The sequence below is a fragment of the Leopardus geoffroyi genome, chromosome A3 (assembly GCF_018350155.1).
Source record: "Leopardus geoffroyi isolate Oge1 chromosome A3, O.geoffroyi_Oge1_pat1.0, whole genome shotgun sequence".
Classification (NCBI taxonomy): Eukaryota; Metazoa; Chordata; class Mammalia; order Carnivora; family Felidae; genus Leopardus; species Leopardus geoffroyi.
This window is the reverse complement of record NC_059336.1, coordinates 114,964,312-114,984,420: the sequence shown is the minus strand read 5'-3', so window position 1 is coordinate 114,984,420 and position 20,109 is coordinate 114,964,312. Positions and strand designations below refer to the sequence as shown.

The 20,109-nt window shown below is 47.9% G+C and overlaps 1 protein-coding gene across 2 annotated transcripts in view; it reads right to left on the bottom strand.

Annotated features, from left to right (window-relative positions):
- Positions 1-9,236: 9,236 nt before the first annotated feature.
- The window catches only part of LOC123581274 (xanthine dehydrogenase/oxidase), a 59,006-nt gene continuing 48,133 nt past the window's right edge, over positions 9,237-20,109 (bottom strand). For both annotated transcript variants that reach the window (XM_045447242.1, XM_045447243.1), the window contains exons 29-36: positions 19,559-19,687; positions 18,816-18,890; positions 17,266-17,318; positions 15,467-15,581; positions 14,379-14,444; positions 12,694-12,882; positions 11,224-11,400; positions 9,237-9,597 (exon numbers count right to left, since the gene is read on the bottom strand). In XM_045447242.1, coding sequence (XP_045303198.1) covers positions 9,547-9,597; positions 11,224-11,400; positions 12,694-12,882; positions 14,379-14,444; positions 15,467-15,581; positions 17,266-17,318; positions 18,816-18,890; positions 19,559-19,687 — 855 coding nt within the window. In that variant the 3' untranslated portion in view covers positions 9,237-9,546. The remainder of the gene's footprint in view (positions 9,598-11,223; positions 11,401-12,693; positions 12,883-14,378; positions 14,445-15,466; positions 15,582-17,265; positions 17,319-18,815; positions 18,891-19,558; positions 19,688-20,109) is intronic.

Below are 20,109 nucleotides of genomic sequence, written 5' to 3'. Positions count from 1 at the left end.
AAAGAATATCCAATGGAATAAAGACAGTCTCTTCAGCAAGTGGTGCCGGGAAAACTGGTCCACGAAATGAAGAAGAATGGACCTGGACCGCTTTCTTACACCGTACAGAAAAATAAACCCAAAATGGAAGAAAGACCTCAATGTAAGACAGAAAGCCATCACAATCCTCGAGGAGAAAGCAAGCAAAAATCTCTTTGATCTTGCCCGCAGCAATTTCTTACTCAACACGTCTCCAGAGGCAAGGGAAACAAAAGCAACAATGAACTACTGGGACCCCATCAAAATAAAAAGCTTCTGCACATTGAAAGAAACAATCAGCAAAACTGAAAGGCAACCGACAGAATGGGGAAAATATTTGCAAACGACATATGAGATAAAGGGTGAGTATCCAAAACCTATAAAGAACTTCTCAAACTCAACACCCAAGAAACAAATAATCCAGTGAAGAAGTGGGAAAAAGACACGAATAGACACTTCTCCAAAGAACATATCCAGATGGCCAACCGACACATGAAAAATGCTCAACATCACTCATCGTCAGAGAAATACAAATCAAAACCACAATGAGATGCCACCTCACGCCTGTCAGAATGGCTAACATTAACAACTCAGACAACAACAGATGTTGGTGAGGATTCAGAGAAAGAGGATCTCTTTTGCACTGTTGGTGGGAATGCAAACTGGTGCAGCCACTCTGGAAAATGGTATGGAGGTTCCTCAAAAAATTAAAAATAGAACTACCCTACGACCCAGCAATTGCACTACTAGGTATTTACCCAAGGGATACAGGGCTGCTTCAAAGGAGCACATGCACCCCCATGTTTATAGCAGCACTATCAACAATAGCCAAAGTATGGAAAGAGCCCAAATGTCCATCGGTGGATGAATGGATAAAGAAGATGTAGTATATATATATATATATATATATATATATATATATATGTACACACACACATACATATGTATATATATACATATAAATATATGTATATATATACATACACAATAGAGTATTGCTCAGCAATCAAAAAGAATGAAATCTTGCCATTTGCAACTACGTGGATGGAACTAGAGAGTATTATGCTAAGCGAAATTAGTCACTCAGAGAAAGACAAAAATCATATGCCTTCACTCAGATGAGGATGTTAAGACACAGAACAGATGAACATAAGGGAAGGGAAGCAAAATTTTTTAAAAATTAAAAGAATACCAGAAATTGGATAGTTTATAAACAACAGAAAAAAAAATTCAACTTCTGACAATGTGGAGTTTTAATTAAATGAATGTTCTGCTGCTTCAAATGGATATAAATGTTGTAGAAAATGTAAAATCATTTAGCACCCAGCTGAGCTCAAAAGAGAGAAAGGGAAATCCCCAAGTTCTGTACAGGAAGAGGGAACTCAAAGTCAGAATGTCGAGAGCAAGAGCTCCAAAAACAGATTCCTAACCCAGTTGGTGCAACTACCAGATTGGGGGGGGGGGGTGTGTTATCCTTGGTCTCTGGGTGACTATGTAAAGTGGACCCCCATCCACATCCTTTGATGTTGACATGGGAATGAAGAAACTAAATCCCAAGCATAATAAATTAAAAGTTTCTCCATACCAGGACACCTGGGTGGCTCAGTGGGTTAAGCATCTGACTTTGGCTCAGGTCATGATCTCACGGTTTGTGAGTTTGAGCCCTGCATCGGGCTCTGTGCTGACATCGGAGCCTGCTTGGGATTCTCTCTCTCACTCTCTCTCTCTGTCCTGCCCCCAAAATAAATAAACATTTTTTAAAAAAATAAAAAGTTTCTCCCTACACCTAGAAAATGGAACACCCTAAAATAAAATATCTTAACAGAAGAAAAGCAGCTAGCGAGAGAGAAGATATTTTACCTGCCAAGGAAAGACCCTTAGGCTGCCATCAGAAAAACATGGTCCATAGATTGGGAGAAATCACTACCACCTGCAATGCAGTGCCCAGCGAAAGCATTATTTGAGAAGGAAGGAAAAACTAAAGACATTTTTACAAAAGACTGAGTTGACCATTTATAATGTCTGAAAAAACTGCTAAAGGATGTGTTTCTGAAAGAAGGAAAGTGAACGCAGAAGGAAGGAGTGGGTTATGAAAGCCGGGATGAGAAAACCAAAGCTAAACATGAGTACAAGTAAATATCGGACTCTTCAGGAATAACACTGCCATGACTGTTCCAAGCAGGGGAAACGGTGGCACTCAGTGATGACGGCGTGGTGGGAGACAAAGATCCCAGTGGATGCATTCCAGGTTCTTCTCTGTGTGCTGACAGCGTATGAAGAGTAAATAAATGTTTCCTTTGCTAAAGACAGTGGGCAGGTTAAAAATGTCACAATTACCTGAGCGGCTGGGTGGCTCAGTCGGTTAAGCACCCGACTTCGGCTCAGGTCATGATCTCCCAGTCTTTTTCTACATGGACACTCGAGAGGTATCACCAAGCATGAGGAATTACCCTCCTTGCAATATATACATGTATTATGAAGATGTCCACCTTTAATATTTGCTTCCAGTCCTATTATTTATTCTGTACTACAGTTTCTTAAAACATTTCTATATATTGACACAGTTATACCCAGGAGGGGAATGTCTGATCTATTAGCCAAGTTTCAAGTGGTGTATTTTATAACCAGATACACTGTGACTTTGTTTGCTTCCATATGAAGGGTGTCGTTTTTCTTTTAAGAGCTTTTTTCCTTAAATGAAAAAAATTAATTATAGTATAAATCAAACCTAAGTAACATGGAGAAAAATCAAAGACACACATACACTTCCCACCCAGTTCTAAAAACGTTTCTTTGCCGTGTTTAAAAATTAATGTTGTGAGTATCGTGAAGCCTTCTGTTGTATCTTCTACCCTCAGGCTTTCCTCTCAGCCCGGAGGTAGTCAGTGTCCTGAGGTCGGTGTCCATCCTTCCCATTCATGTTTGTATATTTTCTATGTGTATATCCAGATGCAATGCACAGTACTTGTGCATGAGTGTGTTGTAAAATCATATCCATCCACCACTAGAATAGCTAACATTTAACAGATGAAAAACTGGAAAACCCAAAAGTCTCCACCAAAAGACTGCTAGAACTGATACATGAATTCAGCAAAGTCACAGGATACAAAATTAATGTACAGAAATCACTTGCATTCTTCTACACTAATGATGAAGCAACAGAAAGACACATAAAGAAACTGATCCCATTCACAGTTGCATAAGAAGCATAAAATACCTAGGAATAAACCTAACCAAAGATATAAAAGATCTGTATGCTGAAAACTATAGAAAGCTTATGAAGAAATTAAAGAAGATATAAAGAAATGGAAAAACATTCCATGCTCACGGATTGGAAGAATATATATTGTTAAACTATTAATACTACCCAACGCAATCTACACATTCAATGCAATCCCAATCAAAATTGCACCAGCATTCTTCTCGAAGCTGGAACAAGCAATCCTAAAATTTCTGTGGAACCACAAAAGACCCCAAATAGCCAAAGTAATATTGAAGAAGACCAAAGTGGAAGGCACCACAATCCCAGACTTTAGCCTCTACCACAAAGCTCTAATCCTCAAGACAATATGGTATTGGCACAAAAACAGACACGTAGACCAATGGAATAGAATAGAGACTCCAGAATTGGACCCATAAAAGTATGGCCAACTCATCTTTGACAAAGCAGGAAAGAATATCCAATGGAAAAAAGACAGTCTCTTTAACAAATGGTGCTGGGAGAACTAGACAGCAACATGCAGAAGAATGAAACTAGACGACTTTCTTACACCATTCACAAAAATAAACTCAAAATGCATAAAGGACCTGAATGTGAGACAGGAAACCATCAAAACCCTAGAAGTGAAAGCAGGAAAAAACCTCTCTGACCTCAGCCGCAGCAATTTCTTACTTGACACATCCCCAAAGGCAAGGGAATTAAAAGCAAAAATGAACTATTGGGACCTCATGAAGATAAAAAGCTTCTGCACTGCAAAGGAAACAATCAACAAAACAAAAAGGCAACTGACAGAATGGGAAAAGATATTTGCAAACGACATATCAGACAAAGGGCTAGTATCCAAAATCTATAAAGAACTCACCAAACTCCACACCCAAGAAAACAAATAATCCAATGAAGAAATGGGCAGAAGGCATGAATAGACACTTCTCTAAAGAAGACATCCAGATGGCCAACAGGCACATGAGAAGATGCTCAACATCACTCCTCACCAGGGAAATACAAATCAAAACCACACTGAGATAACCTCACGCCAGTCAGAGTGGCTAAAATGAACAAATCAGGAGACCATAGATGCTGGCGAGGATGTGGAGAAACGAGAACCCTCTTGCACTGTTGGGAACGCAAACTGTTGCAGCCTCTCTGGAAAACAGTGTGGAGCTTCCTCAAAACATTAAAAAAAGATCTACCCTATGACCCAGCAGTAGCACTGCTAGGAATTTACCCAAGGGATACAGGAGTGCTGATGCATAGAAGCACTTGTACCCTAATGTTTATAGCAGCACTCTCAACAATAGCCAAATTGTGGAAAAAGCCTAAATGTCCATCAACTGATGAATGGATACAGAAATTGTGGTTTATATACACAATGGAATACTACGTGGCAATGAGAAAGAATGAAATATGGCCTTTTGTAGCAACATGGATGGAACTGGACAGTGTTATGCTAAGTGAAAGAAGTCGTACAGAGAAAGATACCATATGTTTCCACTCTTATGTGGATCCTGAGAAACTTAACAGAAGACCATGGGAGAGGGAAAGGAAAAAAAAAGTTACAGAGAGGGAGGGAGGCAAACCATAAGGGACTCTTAAAAACTGAGACTAAACTGAGGGTTGATGGGGGGTGGGAGGGAGGGGAAAGTGGGTGATGGGCATTGAGGAGGGCACCTGTTGGGATGAGCACTGGTTGTTGTATGGAAACCAATTTGACAATCAATTCCCTATGACAAAAATAAATAATAAAAAAGGATTTCAAATTATTAAAAAATTAAAAAAAAAATAAAATTTGAGAAACTATTGGAGTGCCTGGGTGGCTCAGTCGGTTAAGCGTCCCACTTCAGGTCGGGTCATGATCTCACAGTCCGTGAGTTTGAGCCCCGCATCAGGCTCTGTGCTGACAGCTCAGAGCCTGGAACCTGCTTCCGATTCTGTGTGTCTCTCTCTTTCTCTGCTCCACCCCTACTCGGGCTCTCTCTCTCCGTCTCTCTCACTCTTTCTTGTTCTCTCTCTCTCTTTCTCCCAAAACTTAAATGTAAACAAAAATTTTTAAAGATGGAAAAGCCAAGTGTAGACAAGATGCAGAGTAACCTTCGACTTCCCCTGTGGTCACACCGGTACCCTTGTCTGGACACTGGAGAATGCGTGGCTCGCTCACACTCCCTTCCTGCTGCTTCTGGCTCATCCAACCACAGCTTCTCAAGCAACGGTCACGGTTTGGGTCCTTGAGTGGTCCACTGGAAACTCCCCCTCCAATGGCCTGGTTGGGGAGACCTTCCCCCTATAATACACACATACTCTCTCTCTCCCCCTCCCACCCCACCCCTCTCTCTCCTCTTTGGCAGGGAGGATGTACAGCTTGCTATCTTCAGAGAAATCCTCTCTCTCCAACCTCTCAAATTCCATTTCAACCCTTTGTTTCCTGGAGGTAGGGGATGAGCTAAATGACTCCGTTTCCAGCCACCCCCTCTACAAGTCTTGCGTAGGTGACTGAGCATCTCACTCTGGAATGAGGGGGATGTTTTCCACTTACTGTTTTATTCCAATCCGTGGGGCTTAAGAAAGAATCCCATTTTAGCATCCTGCCCCCCTTGCCACAGTGTGGCAATCACAGAGGTGTGATTTAGAGAGTCTGGACCAGGAATCTGGCACCCTTGTTGTAAGCCCGTGTCTCACGCTGAAGGGCTGTGGGACCCCAAACAAGTCAATTACCCTCTCTGGGCTTAGGTTTCTCGGGTCTGACACAAAGAGCTTGACCTTGATGGTACCCACACTCCAGAGCGCTGAGTTGGTCTGGGGGATGGTGCAAGACCAGGGCTGGGCCAGTTCAAGGGCAAAGCCTCATATTTCCCCTTCCATCCATGGGCTGCTGTGTTGCAGGTGACAAGATTGTCACAAGATCTGTCTCCTGCCTTGGGAACGCGTACTCTTCCAATTCAGGATAGAGACAAAACGAAAGGGTGGGCCCCGGGCCCAGGGGCCGCAGGGTGATGTCAAGCTTCGGCAGGTCCAGGAAGCTACATGTTCCAAATAGCCTTATCCCAGGATCTAAAATAGGCAGCAAACGGTTTCCAGGCTCCCCCTCGGCTACAGATAAAAATAACCAAGGCTCAGGGATGTTCCCAGTCCTGAACCGATAGGCTAGGCCCCTTTCTGTTCCCAGCCTTTGCCTGGGGTTCCTCCTGTGATCTCCATGCATCCTGTCGTCTCCATCCTGGCCCTCCAGCCACCCCAGCTCTGGAGTAGGGCCACGTTCCTCAGCTGCCTTTGGACAACAGTTCAGCAGCTTGGCCACGCCAGCGTTACAACCCAACACCGCCTCCGGGGGAAGAGATAGCATCCAGGGGCCTCCGGCAGCCTGTGCCAGCCTGCTGAGCCCGAGTCCGCGCTGTCAGGCTCAACGACTCCCGGTCCACAGCAGGCTCGCCGAGGGCACCGCCTGTGGTGTTTCCCCAGCAGTAAACACCCCCGACTGGAAAGTCCTCTGTGGAGTTGCGGGTAGGGCTTCTCCTTCAGAGATTCAGTGAACACTTCTTAAGGCCCCTGGGAGGGTTCAAGGAAACCCTGCAGGTAAAGCACGAAATGTGGCATCTGGCAAGTTGCAGATGCTCAGGAAAGGAGACTTGCCTTTCCCTTCCCCATACTAGCCCCGCATCAAAAGCTCACTGCCACGGGCTCTTTGGAGGAGATTTTGCCATTCTGAAGCCCTAAGTCGGCTTTAGGTCCAACTCTGGAGGGGCCTTTGAAGACACTCTGTCCTCTCGGAGATCCTCAGTCAGGTCCCTGGTAACTGATCCCAGAGGTGGTGCCCCTGGAGGCTTTGGTCTCGTGTCCGGTCGTCTTCCGCCCTCTGCAGGTCGCGGTGCGATACTGCAGGCGCTGTTGGCAGGAACACCAGGCACCCTGCCTCACAGACTCCAGAAGGTTTACAGGTTAGGACAGCAGGGCAAGGCCAGGTGTCTGAGAACACCACCTCGGCATAACAGTGATGTACGGCGCACAGAGCGCTCACTTGTTTGATTTTCTTAACCACCCTGCCTTGCCTCTGTTGCTAAGCTCAGGAGAGAATTCACAGTCATTATCCAGTGCTTACAGCCTCGCTAATAACAGCTGACACACCTCCATCTTGGGCTACTGTCCTAATGTTCTAGAACATTCCAGATAGTCAATGAAACGGACCTGCATGGATCTCCATGGAACTATTAGTTCAACTTAAAATGTTCCTCACTTTTAAAGAATGAAATCTGGCCATTTGTAGCAATGTGGATGGAACTGGAGAGTGTTATGCTGAGTGAACTAAGTCAGGAAAGAAAGACAGATACCATATGTTTTCACTCATATGTGGATCCTGAGAAACTCCACAGAAGACCAGGGGGGAGGAGAAGGGTGGGGGTGGGGGGTGGGGAGTTACAGAGAGGGAAGGAGGCAAACTATAAGAGACTCTTAAATACTGAGAACAAACTGAGGGTTGATGGGGGGAGTGAGGGGAAAATGGGTGATGGGCATTGAGGAGGGTACCTGTTGGGATGAGCACTGATTGTTGTATGGAAACCAATTTGACAATAAATTACATATAAAATAAAATAAAATAAAATAAAATAAAATAAAATAAAATGTTCCTCCCTTTTAACTGTGCTGTAACATGGCCGGCATATCTAGACTATTCTGAGGAAAGGAATTTTGTAAGAAAGTGTGTGTGTGTAGTGTGAGGGCACGTGTGTGAGTGTTTTGTGTGCCTGTGTTCTCTAGAAATGAAGCTAAGATATGGTAGATAATCGCATTTGGTGAGATCATGATGGTTAATAAGCATTTCTCACATGCCAACCAGTTGACCGTTTCATTTCTTAGTGGCATCAAGCGCTGGGCTCAACTGTACCGTTTCCCCTCTTCTCCCTCCGTGGCCAGAGCCATGGCCCCATCTGGGACAAGGTTGGGTGTTTGGAAAAGTGAAGGCTCAGGACGATGTCACATCGTTCACCCAGCACCATACAGCGATGAAATCACCTGTTGGAACAGCTAGAGGGATGCTTGCTCCTCTCCTGTGCTCTTTACCAACTTCAAGAACTTGGGAGAATCGAAGCAGAGTTCAATAAGCCCAGATGTCACATCGCAGTAAGGGAGCCACGTCTCTGATAGCTGCAGATCCCTTATGTAACTGGAGTTTTCGGGTCGTATATTTATAGACTTTCAGAGCCAGGGAAGGCCTTAGAGATTAGTCCAGTCCAGTTCTTTCCTTCTAGAGTAAGGAAAAGCACTGAAAAGAGAAGTGACAGACTGAGGTCACACAGATAGAGACGCCGCTGGGATGAGAACCCAGGCTTCTTGACTGTGATTCTTCGGGCTGATCTTGATTTTGGTAGCGTGATTTCTAAATGGAAATTACTCTGGCAACGAATGAAGATTTTTAATTTTTTATAAAGTTTATTGGTTTCGAGAGACAGAGAGAACACGCACATGGGAGAGGCAGAGACAGAGGGAGAGAGAGAGAGAGAAGACCCCAATCAGGCTCTGTGCACTGTCAGCACAGAGCCGGGTGCGGGGCTTGATCTCACCAACCGTGACATCATGACCTGAGCCGAAATCAAGAATCAGACATTGAACCAACTGAGCTACCCAGGAGCCCCTCGAGTGAAACATTTTAAACCTGATTTCTTTTACTGTACAAAGGGGAAGAGAAAGAAACCTAGCACATTGTAGGTGCTCAGTAAATGGGTTGGTCGGCTTTGGATGCTATAGAATAATTTTCTTGCTGCCGCTTAGCAAGGTTAGATTAACCATGAAATTCTCTTCAATGATCAAAGGTGGTTAGGGATTTGAATCTCACCCCACTGTCCCATTGCAAAGTTGACTATGGGTCAGCGGTTATACTGTAATGTTCATTGGTTTGAAGGGAAGACTTTCTGGTTTAGGATGGAAGCTTCCGGAGGCTGGGGGGGCATCTTCTTTGAAGGACAGACACTGTCAGCACCTGAGGCTATACAGCCTTGCCTGTGAGCTGGGACAGAGCACGTACACCTATTTGACACACATGATTAAAGCAGACATACAAAGATTCTCATTGCATATTAGCCACGTGGGCCTAAGAGTTCTGAACTTGCTTATCATTATGTTTGCAAACCATATTTTTGATCAAAATCTTCAGCGAAAACAAAACAGAATCTTCCAATGCATTCCGTGTGCTTCCACACATCATCCTGATGACTCACAGCACCGCCACCCCATGACATGTATAGATCATGTTCTGCAGGCATGTCTCATGCTCCATGGAAACTCCCGCGCAGCATAAACAGACTCTGCTGGGGGCTTTGTCGTCAGACCCTCACAGACCAGGGCTTACAGCTTTCTGCAGTGCCAGTGACACACTAGGAAGGAATGATAGAAAAGTCATCGCCGGGGTCTTCCCATAGCACAGGACACGTTGCCCACTCGGATGCCCATGCCACCTCCCACCACTGCCGGCCACCATTCCAAGGCCAGCCATCCCTCTGCAGTCTCAGCTGTGGGGAGTGCCCCCAGGGCAGGGCGCCCTAACTGCCTAGTCATTCCTTTAGTTTTGCCAAGCACTTCCCATGTGGGAGGCACTCTAGTAGGCCCCGAAGCCACAGGAATGACCAAATACGGAAGTGGTCCCTTCACACGTGCTACACACAGTCCCTGAAATCATGATTGGGTCACAGAATCAGTTACTCATGCAAACCTGCTGCAGGGATTTCACTCACTGGTGTGTTATAACAGAGCAAAGGGGCTTGGGTCACAATCTGTGCTTTAGGTCCGAGGACCTGGAGGGCTTCATTAAATCAATGAGTTCTGCATCAGACTCTTTTCAAGGAGCTAACTTGGCCACCTGGGTAAGCTTATCGGGACCCAGGCAGCACCTCGTCTCCCGGGGAAGGGGTTTGGGAAACTGTCAGCATGTGGCCATGGTGAGAAGGTTCTGAGCTGTGGGAAGGTTGCTGCAGAGTTGTGGGCATCCTCGCTGCCTGGAAACTCCACACGTGGTCTGGTGGTCTTACCCCATAGCTAAAGCTATTAGCAGATGACAGTGGCCTACCTGGGGACCCCTCGGTCTCCCTCACCCTTGGTGCTGAGGCCTGAAAAGGCAGACTGGCCTGCTTTCAAGACTCTCCCACAACCTCCCATGCCTGGAACCCTTTTGGTCCACGAGTACCCATTTCACCTCTAAACCAAAAAGGCCCAACAAATCTTCCACAAATACCCAGGAGGAAATCCAACTTGGGTTATCAGGAACAATTTGGCTCTGCTAACTCAATACAGGCTGCTGTTGCAAAGGCAGTTGGAGGGTCCTGTGTGGGCGGAGCCCGCTTCAGCACAACTCAGAGGCAACAGGGGAAGAACCTGTCCCTGCATGGTCCTCTGTGGCCAGGCGTTGTGCACTACAAGTATCATGGAAGCGCTTCCCATGGTCCAAAGACCATAGAATTCCTCCTACATGCTGCCACGTACACTAAGGTCGTAACCAGCCACCGCAAAATACAATTAGCTGGTTTCCTAAAGGACCACAAATCTCTGTGGGCATCCGTGTGCCAGCATCGGTATGACATGTAGTCATCGCAGAACGAACGTGGTGCATCTAATCAATTCCTTAACTCCGCTTTTCGTCTCCGTCTCCACAGCACTCACAAAGTGGCTTTCGCAAAGAAGGGTCCCCAAAGTGCTAGTGATCGACGCTAAAGACTAGGCTCTTCTGGACGTTTACCCATCACCCTCATCTTCAAGGGAAAAACTTAAATCTGTGGTTGACCGCTGTGCACCAAAGAGCCCTCTTTCCTCTAAGGAAGCCCAGCTACGAACTTCATTTCTTGCTCTTTTCCAGCAAGATCGAGGGGGTGCCTCAACGGCACAAGGAAGGCAGCGAGGACCCAAGGCTGCCCAGTGGACAGAGAGCCTGGCATCCCGCTCTCGTCTCTGCATGGGCCGCCTCTGCCCGGCCTCCCCCCAACGGAGTGGGTGCTCGAGGGGCCTCATACCAGCCTGGTGAACTGGTCCACGCAGGCGTTGCGGATCTTCTCCGGGGTGGCGGGGCTGTTTAGCTGGAAAAGCTTCTTCGTCTTACAATCCGGGTTCCCAGCTCGAGCTGCACGGATGGCATCCTTGATGGCGAAGAAGATGGAGGCTGCCAGGAAGAGGGGCGGTTCGCCGACAGCCTGGGCGGACAGAGCGCAGGACAGGGAGTCAGGCAACAGGACCCCAGCCTCTGCGCCAGGAGGGCTGGAGATGCCAGGAACCCCAGCCAGCCCCAGCGGGCCACGGCCAGCAAGACAGGAAGGCTGCTCATAATTCTTCAGGGCTGAGAACAATCAATCTGGTAAATGACTCAACCTCGATGGCGTTCTCAACTCTTACTGTGTCACTTTTCTCTGATGACACCATGCAAAGAAAATGTACCATTCAAAGCTGTTTTAAATAATTATATTTTATGGACAAAGCGTCTGACCTGAATTTGGACCCTTTCCTCGCAGTTATAAGGCTGGGGGAATCCTCTACCTGCAACCCTGACACCCACATTTACAGGCTCCTTAATTATACTTGTAGGCACCCTAATTATACTTACAGCATCGTCTGGAATCTAGGCATCATGACCAATAGGAATTAAACATTTTCTAGCAGAGTTGGTTTTGTTCCCCCAAAGCACTGACCAGAAATTCCATGTATCAAAAGCACTAGAGATGCTCATTAAAAATGCATGTTGCAGGGTCCTACTCCAGCCCTCCTGAATCAAATTTCTAGGGATAGGCCTCACCAATATGTATTTTTTCATGAGCCTGCCGTGATCCCAAGGCATGCTAAAGCGTGAGAGTCGATGGCGAGATCACAAAGTGTCCCAGACCCAACCACGGTGAAGTAAATCATGAAAGGAACAAATGGGTATGTTTCACTGGTTACAAGTGATTATGTGTTTTCCTTCTTTGATTAGGACTGTATCAATCAGCTTATGGGATTTTCAACCATTTTTCATAATTACTGGGGACCGGGAGGAAATAAGGGATGACTCTAATCCTTGAGACGTGCAGATCAAGTTTCAAGGCAGGTGCCAGCCACTGAAGGAGGCACAAGGGATTGCACAGAAGTATTGCCCCATCTGCAGTGAATGTGCTATTTTTAAGGGATAACAGGGAGGGGTGTGTACCTGTGGGGTCCTGTTTAGGACCAAGCTCAAGATGCACACCTGAGACATGGATGTCAGTCAGGACTTGACCTACAGGACTGGATTAAAGGCATCTCTCCGAGTGCGCCCAAAGGAGCTGGCTTTGACCACACAGAGCTGGTGTCATCCCAGTTTTCTTTTTCCCAGGCAGGGACTGCCCATCGCTCCACCATCCTCGCCAAAACTCGTGTCAAGCACCCTGGTCTCTTCCAGACAAGGCCCCTGCAGACCCACGCGGTAGGTGGGTCTTACCCCCATGGCCTCCCACAGTGCAGACCCAGGGCAACAGTACCTTGGACGCATAGATGGCCTTCTTGTTGGGACAGTCACGGAGCAGCGACACCCTGAACTCACTGGGGATGCTGCCAAACGCAGGGATCTTGTAGGTGCTGGGGCCACGGGTGTGCAGGCTCCCCTCCGGGGAGTAGTGCAGCTCCTCCAGGGTGAACAGGCCAAGGCCCTGGACAAACGCCCCTTCTACCTGCAGGCCAGACAGAGACCGTGGCCACTCTGCCTGCTCCTCCCCAAGGACGGATACCGCTTCCCACAATAGGCGCCAAGCCCCACGGGGAGTGGGCGTGGAAAGAAGCCAAAAGCAGCCCTCCGCAGACAGCCTGGCTGGTTCCTGCCCGGCCTGGGATCAGCTATCTGGGCCTTCGCCAGGCATTGGTGTAGGCAGAGCGAAGGCATTAGCACTGAAGGTTGGCCTCAGAACTTGTCAGCGATTCCAGAAGGGTCAGACCATGGTAGGCATAATATGTCATTAAAATCTGTTGCAGGGGCAGGCGGAGATGTTCCTTCCATGCCACCCCTATGTGAACACAACTCCAGGCTGAGCAGTGGGTCCCAGGCTAACGGCTGCAGAGCAGCCCTCAGGGGCCCACACAACTCCTGTGAGCTAAGTGGGCCCATGCGCTTTCAGGTAGCCGCACACGAGAGGAGGAAGTTCCTGGACAGTAGATTCAGATTTGAACTCCCAGCCCTGCCTGCCCTCTGGGAGAAGGGGAGCCCCTGCTGTGGCTTACAGACCTCTCTTAGGGCACCTGCCACGCCCCGCTGGCCCACATGTCTGTTCTCCCAGCCTCCCACTCCCGGTGGAAACCGTGGATGCTCCACCGCCCCTAACAAGTTGTTCAGGGGGGAGACCAGGTGCTGATCATCTTTGTGTGTGAGGTGGCTCGCTCAGTGCCTACCCCCAGCAGGGACTCCCGCGGTGGTGGTTCAGTGAATTAATGAACAGATGTGACTAATGGCTGAGTTTCTATATACTCAGAAACAGTCCACTTTTGACAAATGTAACTGATGATTTCTACCAGATGCTCGGTCCTCGAAGCCTATGTCTCTTGTCCCACCTCTTCTACCCAACACTCTTATATTTTCCAAAAGTGATTTTCTTTGAGCCACCCCTTTATTTCTCTTGCTCGAACCTGTGTCTGTTGCCCCAGCGCCCTCCAGCACACCATGCTTGGTGGCATTTACTTCCAGAAGACAAAATGTGTCCTGGGTGGAAGAGGAATGAGAAGGGAGAAAGTCCTCTGACCTCAGACCCCACTGCCTGCACACCAATCCCAAACTCAACCTGCATTCCTCATCGTGTTCCTTCTCAAAGTGCGTGCACATGCATCTGTGCATGTGTGGATGCACACGCATGGGCACGTGTGCCTACACGTCTTTGTGTGCATGCATGTGCGTGTGTGTGGGTGTGTGGGAGTGCGTGCACGTGCACCCACTGTTTTCACCATTCATCATCTTGCTCTGTGAGGTGTGAATGCCCTTTCCAGAACTGACATTAATTTGTCTTCAGCCTCAAGTGCACTCTCATCTATCTAACTCCTGCTAGGGGAGACTCACTTCATACCATGTGCAGACGTGCTTAAAAATGACGTCGGACAAAAAGCATTGGCTGGTGACGCTGGGAGAGGAAGGGACACACCAGTGGCCAAGTCCATGACCACCCTGGTCACCCATGTGCCTTACCTGTCCAATATCAATGGCAGGGTTCAGACTGGAGCCGACATCCATGACAATGTCTGTGCGGAGGTTCTAAAGTGGATGGCAAAATACAAACAGTGTGAGAAGAAAGGAATGTGCGGAATGATACATGGGGCTCAGTGACCCTTAAATTATCGTGTCAACCCAGATAGGACTTTCAGAAGCAGCGTGCCCCAGGCATGCTCAGGCAGGGTGCTCCTATCCCTGTCAGTCTGCACTGGCATCATCAATGCTGAAGTTTGAGTCTGTGGCCACTAGGCAGGGGATGGGAGTGGCCACACTCTCTGGGCGATCAGAAGGAACTGCACACACACACAGGCACACACACCCATGAGCAGGAAGGCTGGTTCCCAGGCTCCTGGGACTCAGAACCTAAGTAGGGATAGATACTGTAAGGAAGGGGACAACAAACTAAATTCCACGGGTTGATTCTAGTCTGTGCCCTGTTTTTGTAGGACCTGTGAGCTAATTATGGTGTTTACATTTTCTTAAGATTTTGGAACGTTTTATTTATTTCTGAGAGAGAGAGAGACAGAGTACGAGCAGGGCAGGGATAGAGAGAGAGGGAGACAGAGGCTGAAGCAGGCTCCAGGCTCTGAGCTATTAGCACAGGGCCGAATGTGGGGTCCAAATCCATCAACCGTGACATCATGACCTGAGCCCAAGCCGGACATTAACCGACTGAGCCACCCAGGTGCCCCAATGGTGTTTACGGTTTTAGATGACTGACAAAAATAAGAATATGTCGCGACATGTGAAAACTATGAGAAATTCACATTCAGTGTGCACAAATCACATCATACTGGAACACAGCCATGCCCATTTGTTTGCATACATCTATGGCTGATCTTGTGCTACAGTGATGGAATTGAGTAGTTGAGGCAGAGTCTTTGTGGCCCAGAAAGCCTCAAATATTTACTCTCTGGTCCTTCATTGGAAGTTTGCCAGGCTGTGACATCACACATTATTCTCCCAGCCAGAAAGTGTGTCTCTATTGGTTCTTGATGTTTGCAGTTCACAAGTTTCTCTTCTCTTTCCCCTAACTTAGTACTAAGATTTTGCAAACTTCTTACTTTATGATCCCCTGTCAAGCAGTCGATTTCCACTTCAGAGCAAGCCACCCCATAGCTGAAGTAGTGGAAGGGATTCCCTGAGTTCGTCTCAAAGCTGTAGCCAAGGTTGGGTGTTCTGGGGGAGAAAACAGAAAATACTGCATATGTATTAAGATTAACATGCACCCCCACTACACACACACACACACACACAGCTTGTCCCACAAAATCCTAAGACTCCACAGGTTTTATTTTTTCATTCAGTTGCCCTTCAAAAGAGTCCACGTGTTTTTAATATTTTGGACCTGTTAATGAAACCCAGGTATTCCAGAGTTTCTTGCCTCATGTCTGCTAGGATCTGCCAATGGCCGTTATGTGACGCCTTCTGTGCAGCCCAGGGGTGTATAGTATCCGTGTGCCCGCCTCTATGTGGTAGAAGCAGGTGACACATTTGCCCAAGCTCACGAAGGACACGAAAGCCACACGCAAAGGAAGTGTTGGATTAGAGTTCAAGCTCTCAGAACCAAAGCCCTGTCTGGGCCACCTCCTGGGCTGCTCACCTTTCTCCAGGGGAGAGTTCAGCTCAGCATCTCATGTCAGCCTGGGTGTACCTTTAACCCCTTGCCTGCATTTCTCCTTGGCTACTGGCCCCTTCTCAGTGTCAACAAATGACTGGGGGAAAGTGCTATTCATAAAAGCAGATGCTCTCTTCTACGTTATTCTTCTTTGATCCTGAGTATCTGATACAATTCCAAGTTCACACGAGCCACACGTGTGTGCGTGCATATTCTCCCACCTGGAGTTCACAGTACTCTGCCTCTGTGTTTTTCTACGCATGACACAGAAATAACGTGAGCTGAAGGGATCGGAATCTGCATGAAAACAAAACCAACTCGGAGCTGAGGCAAAAGGCTTCTCCCAGGAGAACCCACCACCTCCTTTGACCTCTGACGTCATCATCTTCACCTGGGTGTTCCTGTATCCTACCCAGTCTTACCAACTCTGGCAACGGAACGAGAACGTCCGAGAACATCTGCTCTAATCTCTGCCTGTGCAGGTCAAATGTCACATAACCCAGGGAGCACTGGCAAAACGTGACTTTGCCTAAAATGCATACTGAATTATTTTTCCAAACCTACTGATGTGTGAAAGAAAAGGTCCTAATTAAATTCTCCAGAGAAAACTAGAACATTATGGGAGATAGCAAATTGGATCGCATCTTCTTCCAGCCTTCACATCAGCTGGGTGGGGTCTCTAGCTCTTCGTACTGCTATTGGAGTTCAAAGTAGCAGAAGGCATGTGCTCTTTTCCAAGTCCCACGTCAAGTTCCCCTGAACTCTGCACTTTGGAACGAGACCACGTGTTCTAAATCTTCCTCTCTTTCTGTCCCAGGAAAGCCTCCGTAAACAAAGCCAACGCACACAGCAGAGTAACTAACACACAAGGGTGACGCCACACAGCAGACAGCCCTGGGTCTAGGGGAATGCCGAGGGAGGGATGGTCCCACCATGTCGTAAATGAGGAAAAGGGCTCAGAGAGAATCCCTCATTTCTCCAAATGGAATGGTACACTTTAAGACCAGAACTAGAACACAGGTCTTCTCTTAATGACAGCTCATGCTTTTGCCTCGTTGGCACATAGGTTGGCAATGCCAGGTATTTCAGAGCATCTTTCAATTGAAATTGACACAAGTCTACTGAAGCGTCTCGGTGGGACTGCTCTCTCCTGACCAAAGGCTGAGAGCATTTGGTGCGGGAGGGGACTTCAGAGGCTAGGATGACCACAGTTTGTGAGGTGGGTGACAGCAGCACTGTCCTTACTTATAAAACCCGGTAGCAGACAAGCTCACTGCGTCCAGGTAGGCAGCTGTGACCTGAGGAGAGGAAAGAGACAACAGGAAGGGCTTAGCGTGGGTGCCAGAATCCCTGACCCAGCACTAACATTTCATGAGCTCCCCCTCCTCCTCCGGAAGCTGACCAACTATTTGTACCGGTGGTCCTCGCCTCCACACCCTGCCTCACATTCTCACTGCACTGGGTGACCGCACTGTGCTCTCACCTGCACTAGGTCCCCACCATTGGAAGCCTAGGGGGCTACAGTAGCCTCTTAACTGGTCTTCCCCCATCACGTAGCCTCCCCACGCTGCCAGGTAGCCCGACCCAATCACAGTGAGCATATTAACATACCATACTGCCTACATCACTCCCCTACTCTACAACTTTGGCTGACTCCCCATTGTCCATAGAGCAAATGCTTCACATTAAGGACCCCAATCCTCTCTCTGGCTTTATGTTGCCCACGCGTCATCGCCATGCCAGCCAAACTCATGTATTTTAGTCCTTCGATGTCCCCACACCTCTGCACCTCCATTCGTGTGGTTCCTGCATTGTATCTGTCCCAATCCTTTTCTCCCCTCAACGACCAGCTCAAGTTTGCCTCTCCGGGTCTCCATGCTAAAAATCCAAACTACCAAAGTCAACCTACATTCATGGGGTATTTATGTGTGCGGTATCTGTGAGTGTAGGACGGGAAGTAGAGGTCACGTGTGGCACAGTAAGGTGAGTGGGTCTGAGAAAAATAGCTTATTTTCTTTGAGTCTATGGAGGGAGACTAGTACAATCTGAGGTGGGTCAGGTGTGGGCTCATTTTCTATGTTCCCACTGTGCTCACTTTCCCACCCCAACTCTACTCTGGGAGATGGTAAAGCAGGGGTGCCACTGAGATGTCTGCTTTTTGGAAGAGATGAAGCCCCCCGCCTGCCCCCAGAGACAGACTTCCTTATTGCTTCCCTCTGAGGTTTCCCGACACACAGGCAACCAGAAACCAGAGAACTGGGCTCATTATTGTGATGAGAAGAGTGGCTTGCCTGCCACTTGTAAAACCACAGGAAGGATATAAACTCTTGGGAAATGTCTTTTTCCCCACTCCTTCACAGATGGAGCCTCAGTGGACCCAGACTCCAGAGCTGAGGAAGGGGAAGTGCTGCGAAGCAGCCCTCAGAGAGCAGGTTTGAGGAAAACCAGACTCCTCAAGCCTCAGGACAAGTGGGGTATGGAACCAGGCCCGAGTCAGGCACCTTCAGAGGTCGCCCTACCTTCTCAGGCTCAGGGCAGCCAAACCCCCAGTCGCCATGGGGTTGTCAAGATCCTGGCTCAGAAGTTTTCCTCCAGTGCCTTCCCTCCACTATGAAAACCCTAGAGAAAGGGGCCCAGCAAGGTGGAGCATTTACTTGTGCTGTGAAACCCTACGGACCACTCAGCTTCTCTGCCTCTGGGACTAGATGGTGACCTGTTCCTGCTGCGGCAGGGACAGAGAACCTGCCTTTAATTTCTCTCCTCTTCAAAAGCACGTTGGATCAGCTCAGACTTACCCAGTCTTCCCAGGAGCCACTGGGATTCTTTTTCTTGAAGGGTTCCAGCCTTTTCAGAATGGTCTGACAAGCTTCCTAAGAACACATGCCCACACACCAGACATATCAGTCTTCCGTATTTCCTGGCCCAGGCCAAACCCCAAGGGCCTCAGCAAGGCTACCTCCAAGTAATGCTGTGCCCAAGGTGCCACTCAAAGAGTCTTGCCACCCTCTTAAGAATGACTGGGTGGCTTCCACTCCAGGACCCTGCCACAGGAACTGGCATTGGCCCTTGCTGGGAGAACACCCGGTTCTTAGGCTACAGAAGATGAAATTTTTGAGGGAACCCAAAGGAAGTGACTTCTCCAATCAAACTCCTCTGTTAATTACAGCCTCTATGTGGAAAGAGAAGTGAGTTGGTCTGACCTGGCCAGCTGCAAAATTGAATTCCAATTTCAGTCCATGGTCTTGTGGCCAGTTCTAACACTGGGGAGTATGTCTTTCCAGAACGCCCCCTGGGACCCTCCAAGTCTCCTCCCCATCCTATACTCATCCTTCTTGACTTTGACAGAAGTGATTGTGGCTTTTAGGTCTCTCTTTCAACTTGGTATTGGGAGGAACAGCATTCTCTTGGATAAGACAGCCAAAGGCATGGCCACAGCCAAAGAGCCTATAAGGACCATTCCAGCTTCCACCCCAGGGAGCTCTCTGGGCCCAAAGCCCTTGACTGGCCCTCAGCTCTGCTGGCTCCCCAGGCTCCTTACATAGACGGCCTGTCCGTTGAGGTCAGTGCTGACGGAGGCAGCTGTGGGAGAGGTGTTAGGCACGGTGTTCGTGCTTGTCTCGCTGATGTAAATCTTAGAGGTGGGGATTTTCAGTGCTCTGCTGGCCACCTGAGAAAAGAGACAACATCACTCTCTCAGGGAAGGCTTGGCATGGGGCTTGGTTGCCTTCTCCCCAAGACCGTTTCAGGTTCACCATTACAGGCAATAAAATAATTTTATAAGCTATAAGCCTATTGAGACTGGGATGTTCTTATATCTGCCTCAATTGGAAGCAAAACTTTATGAAGTGATTTTGCTACAAAAAAAAAAAATTCATAAACCTAATGGTGACTAGCAGTGCTTTCTAAAGCTAACCTTGCCTTTTTAAAAAATCTACTCTGGCCAGTCCATGAGCTAAGCAGGTGTTCCAACTCTACTCCAGTTCCAATGTCCTAGCTCCTCTGTGTGGGGGAAACCTTTATACACACAACACAGCCTCTTACACAGTGTTAGGGAAGGTCACCAAAAATATGTGACCAACCAGGGGGCTC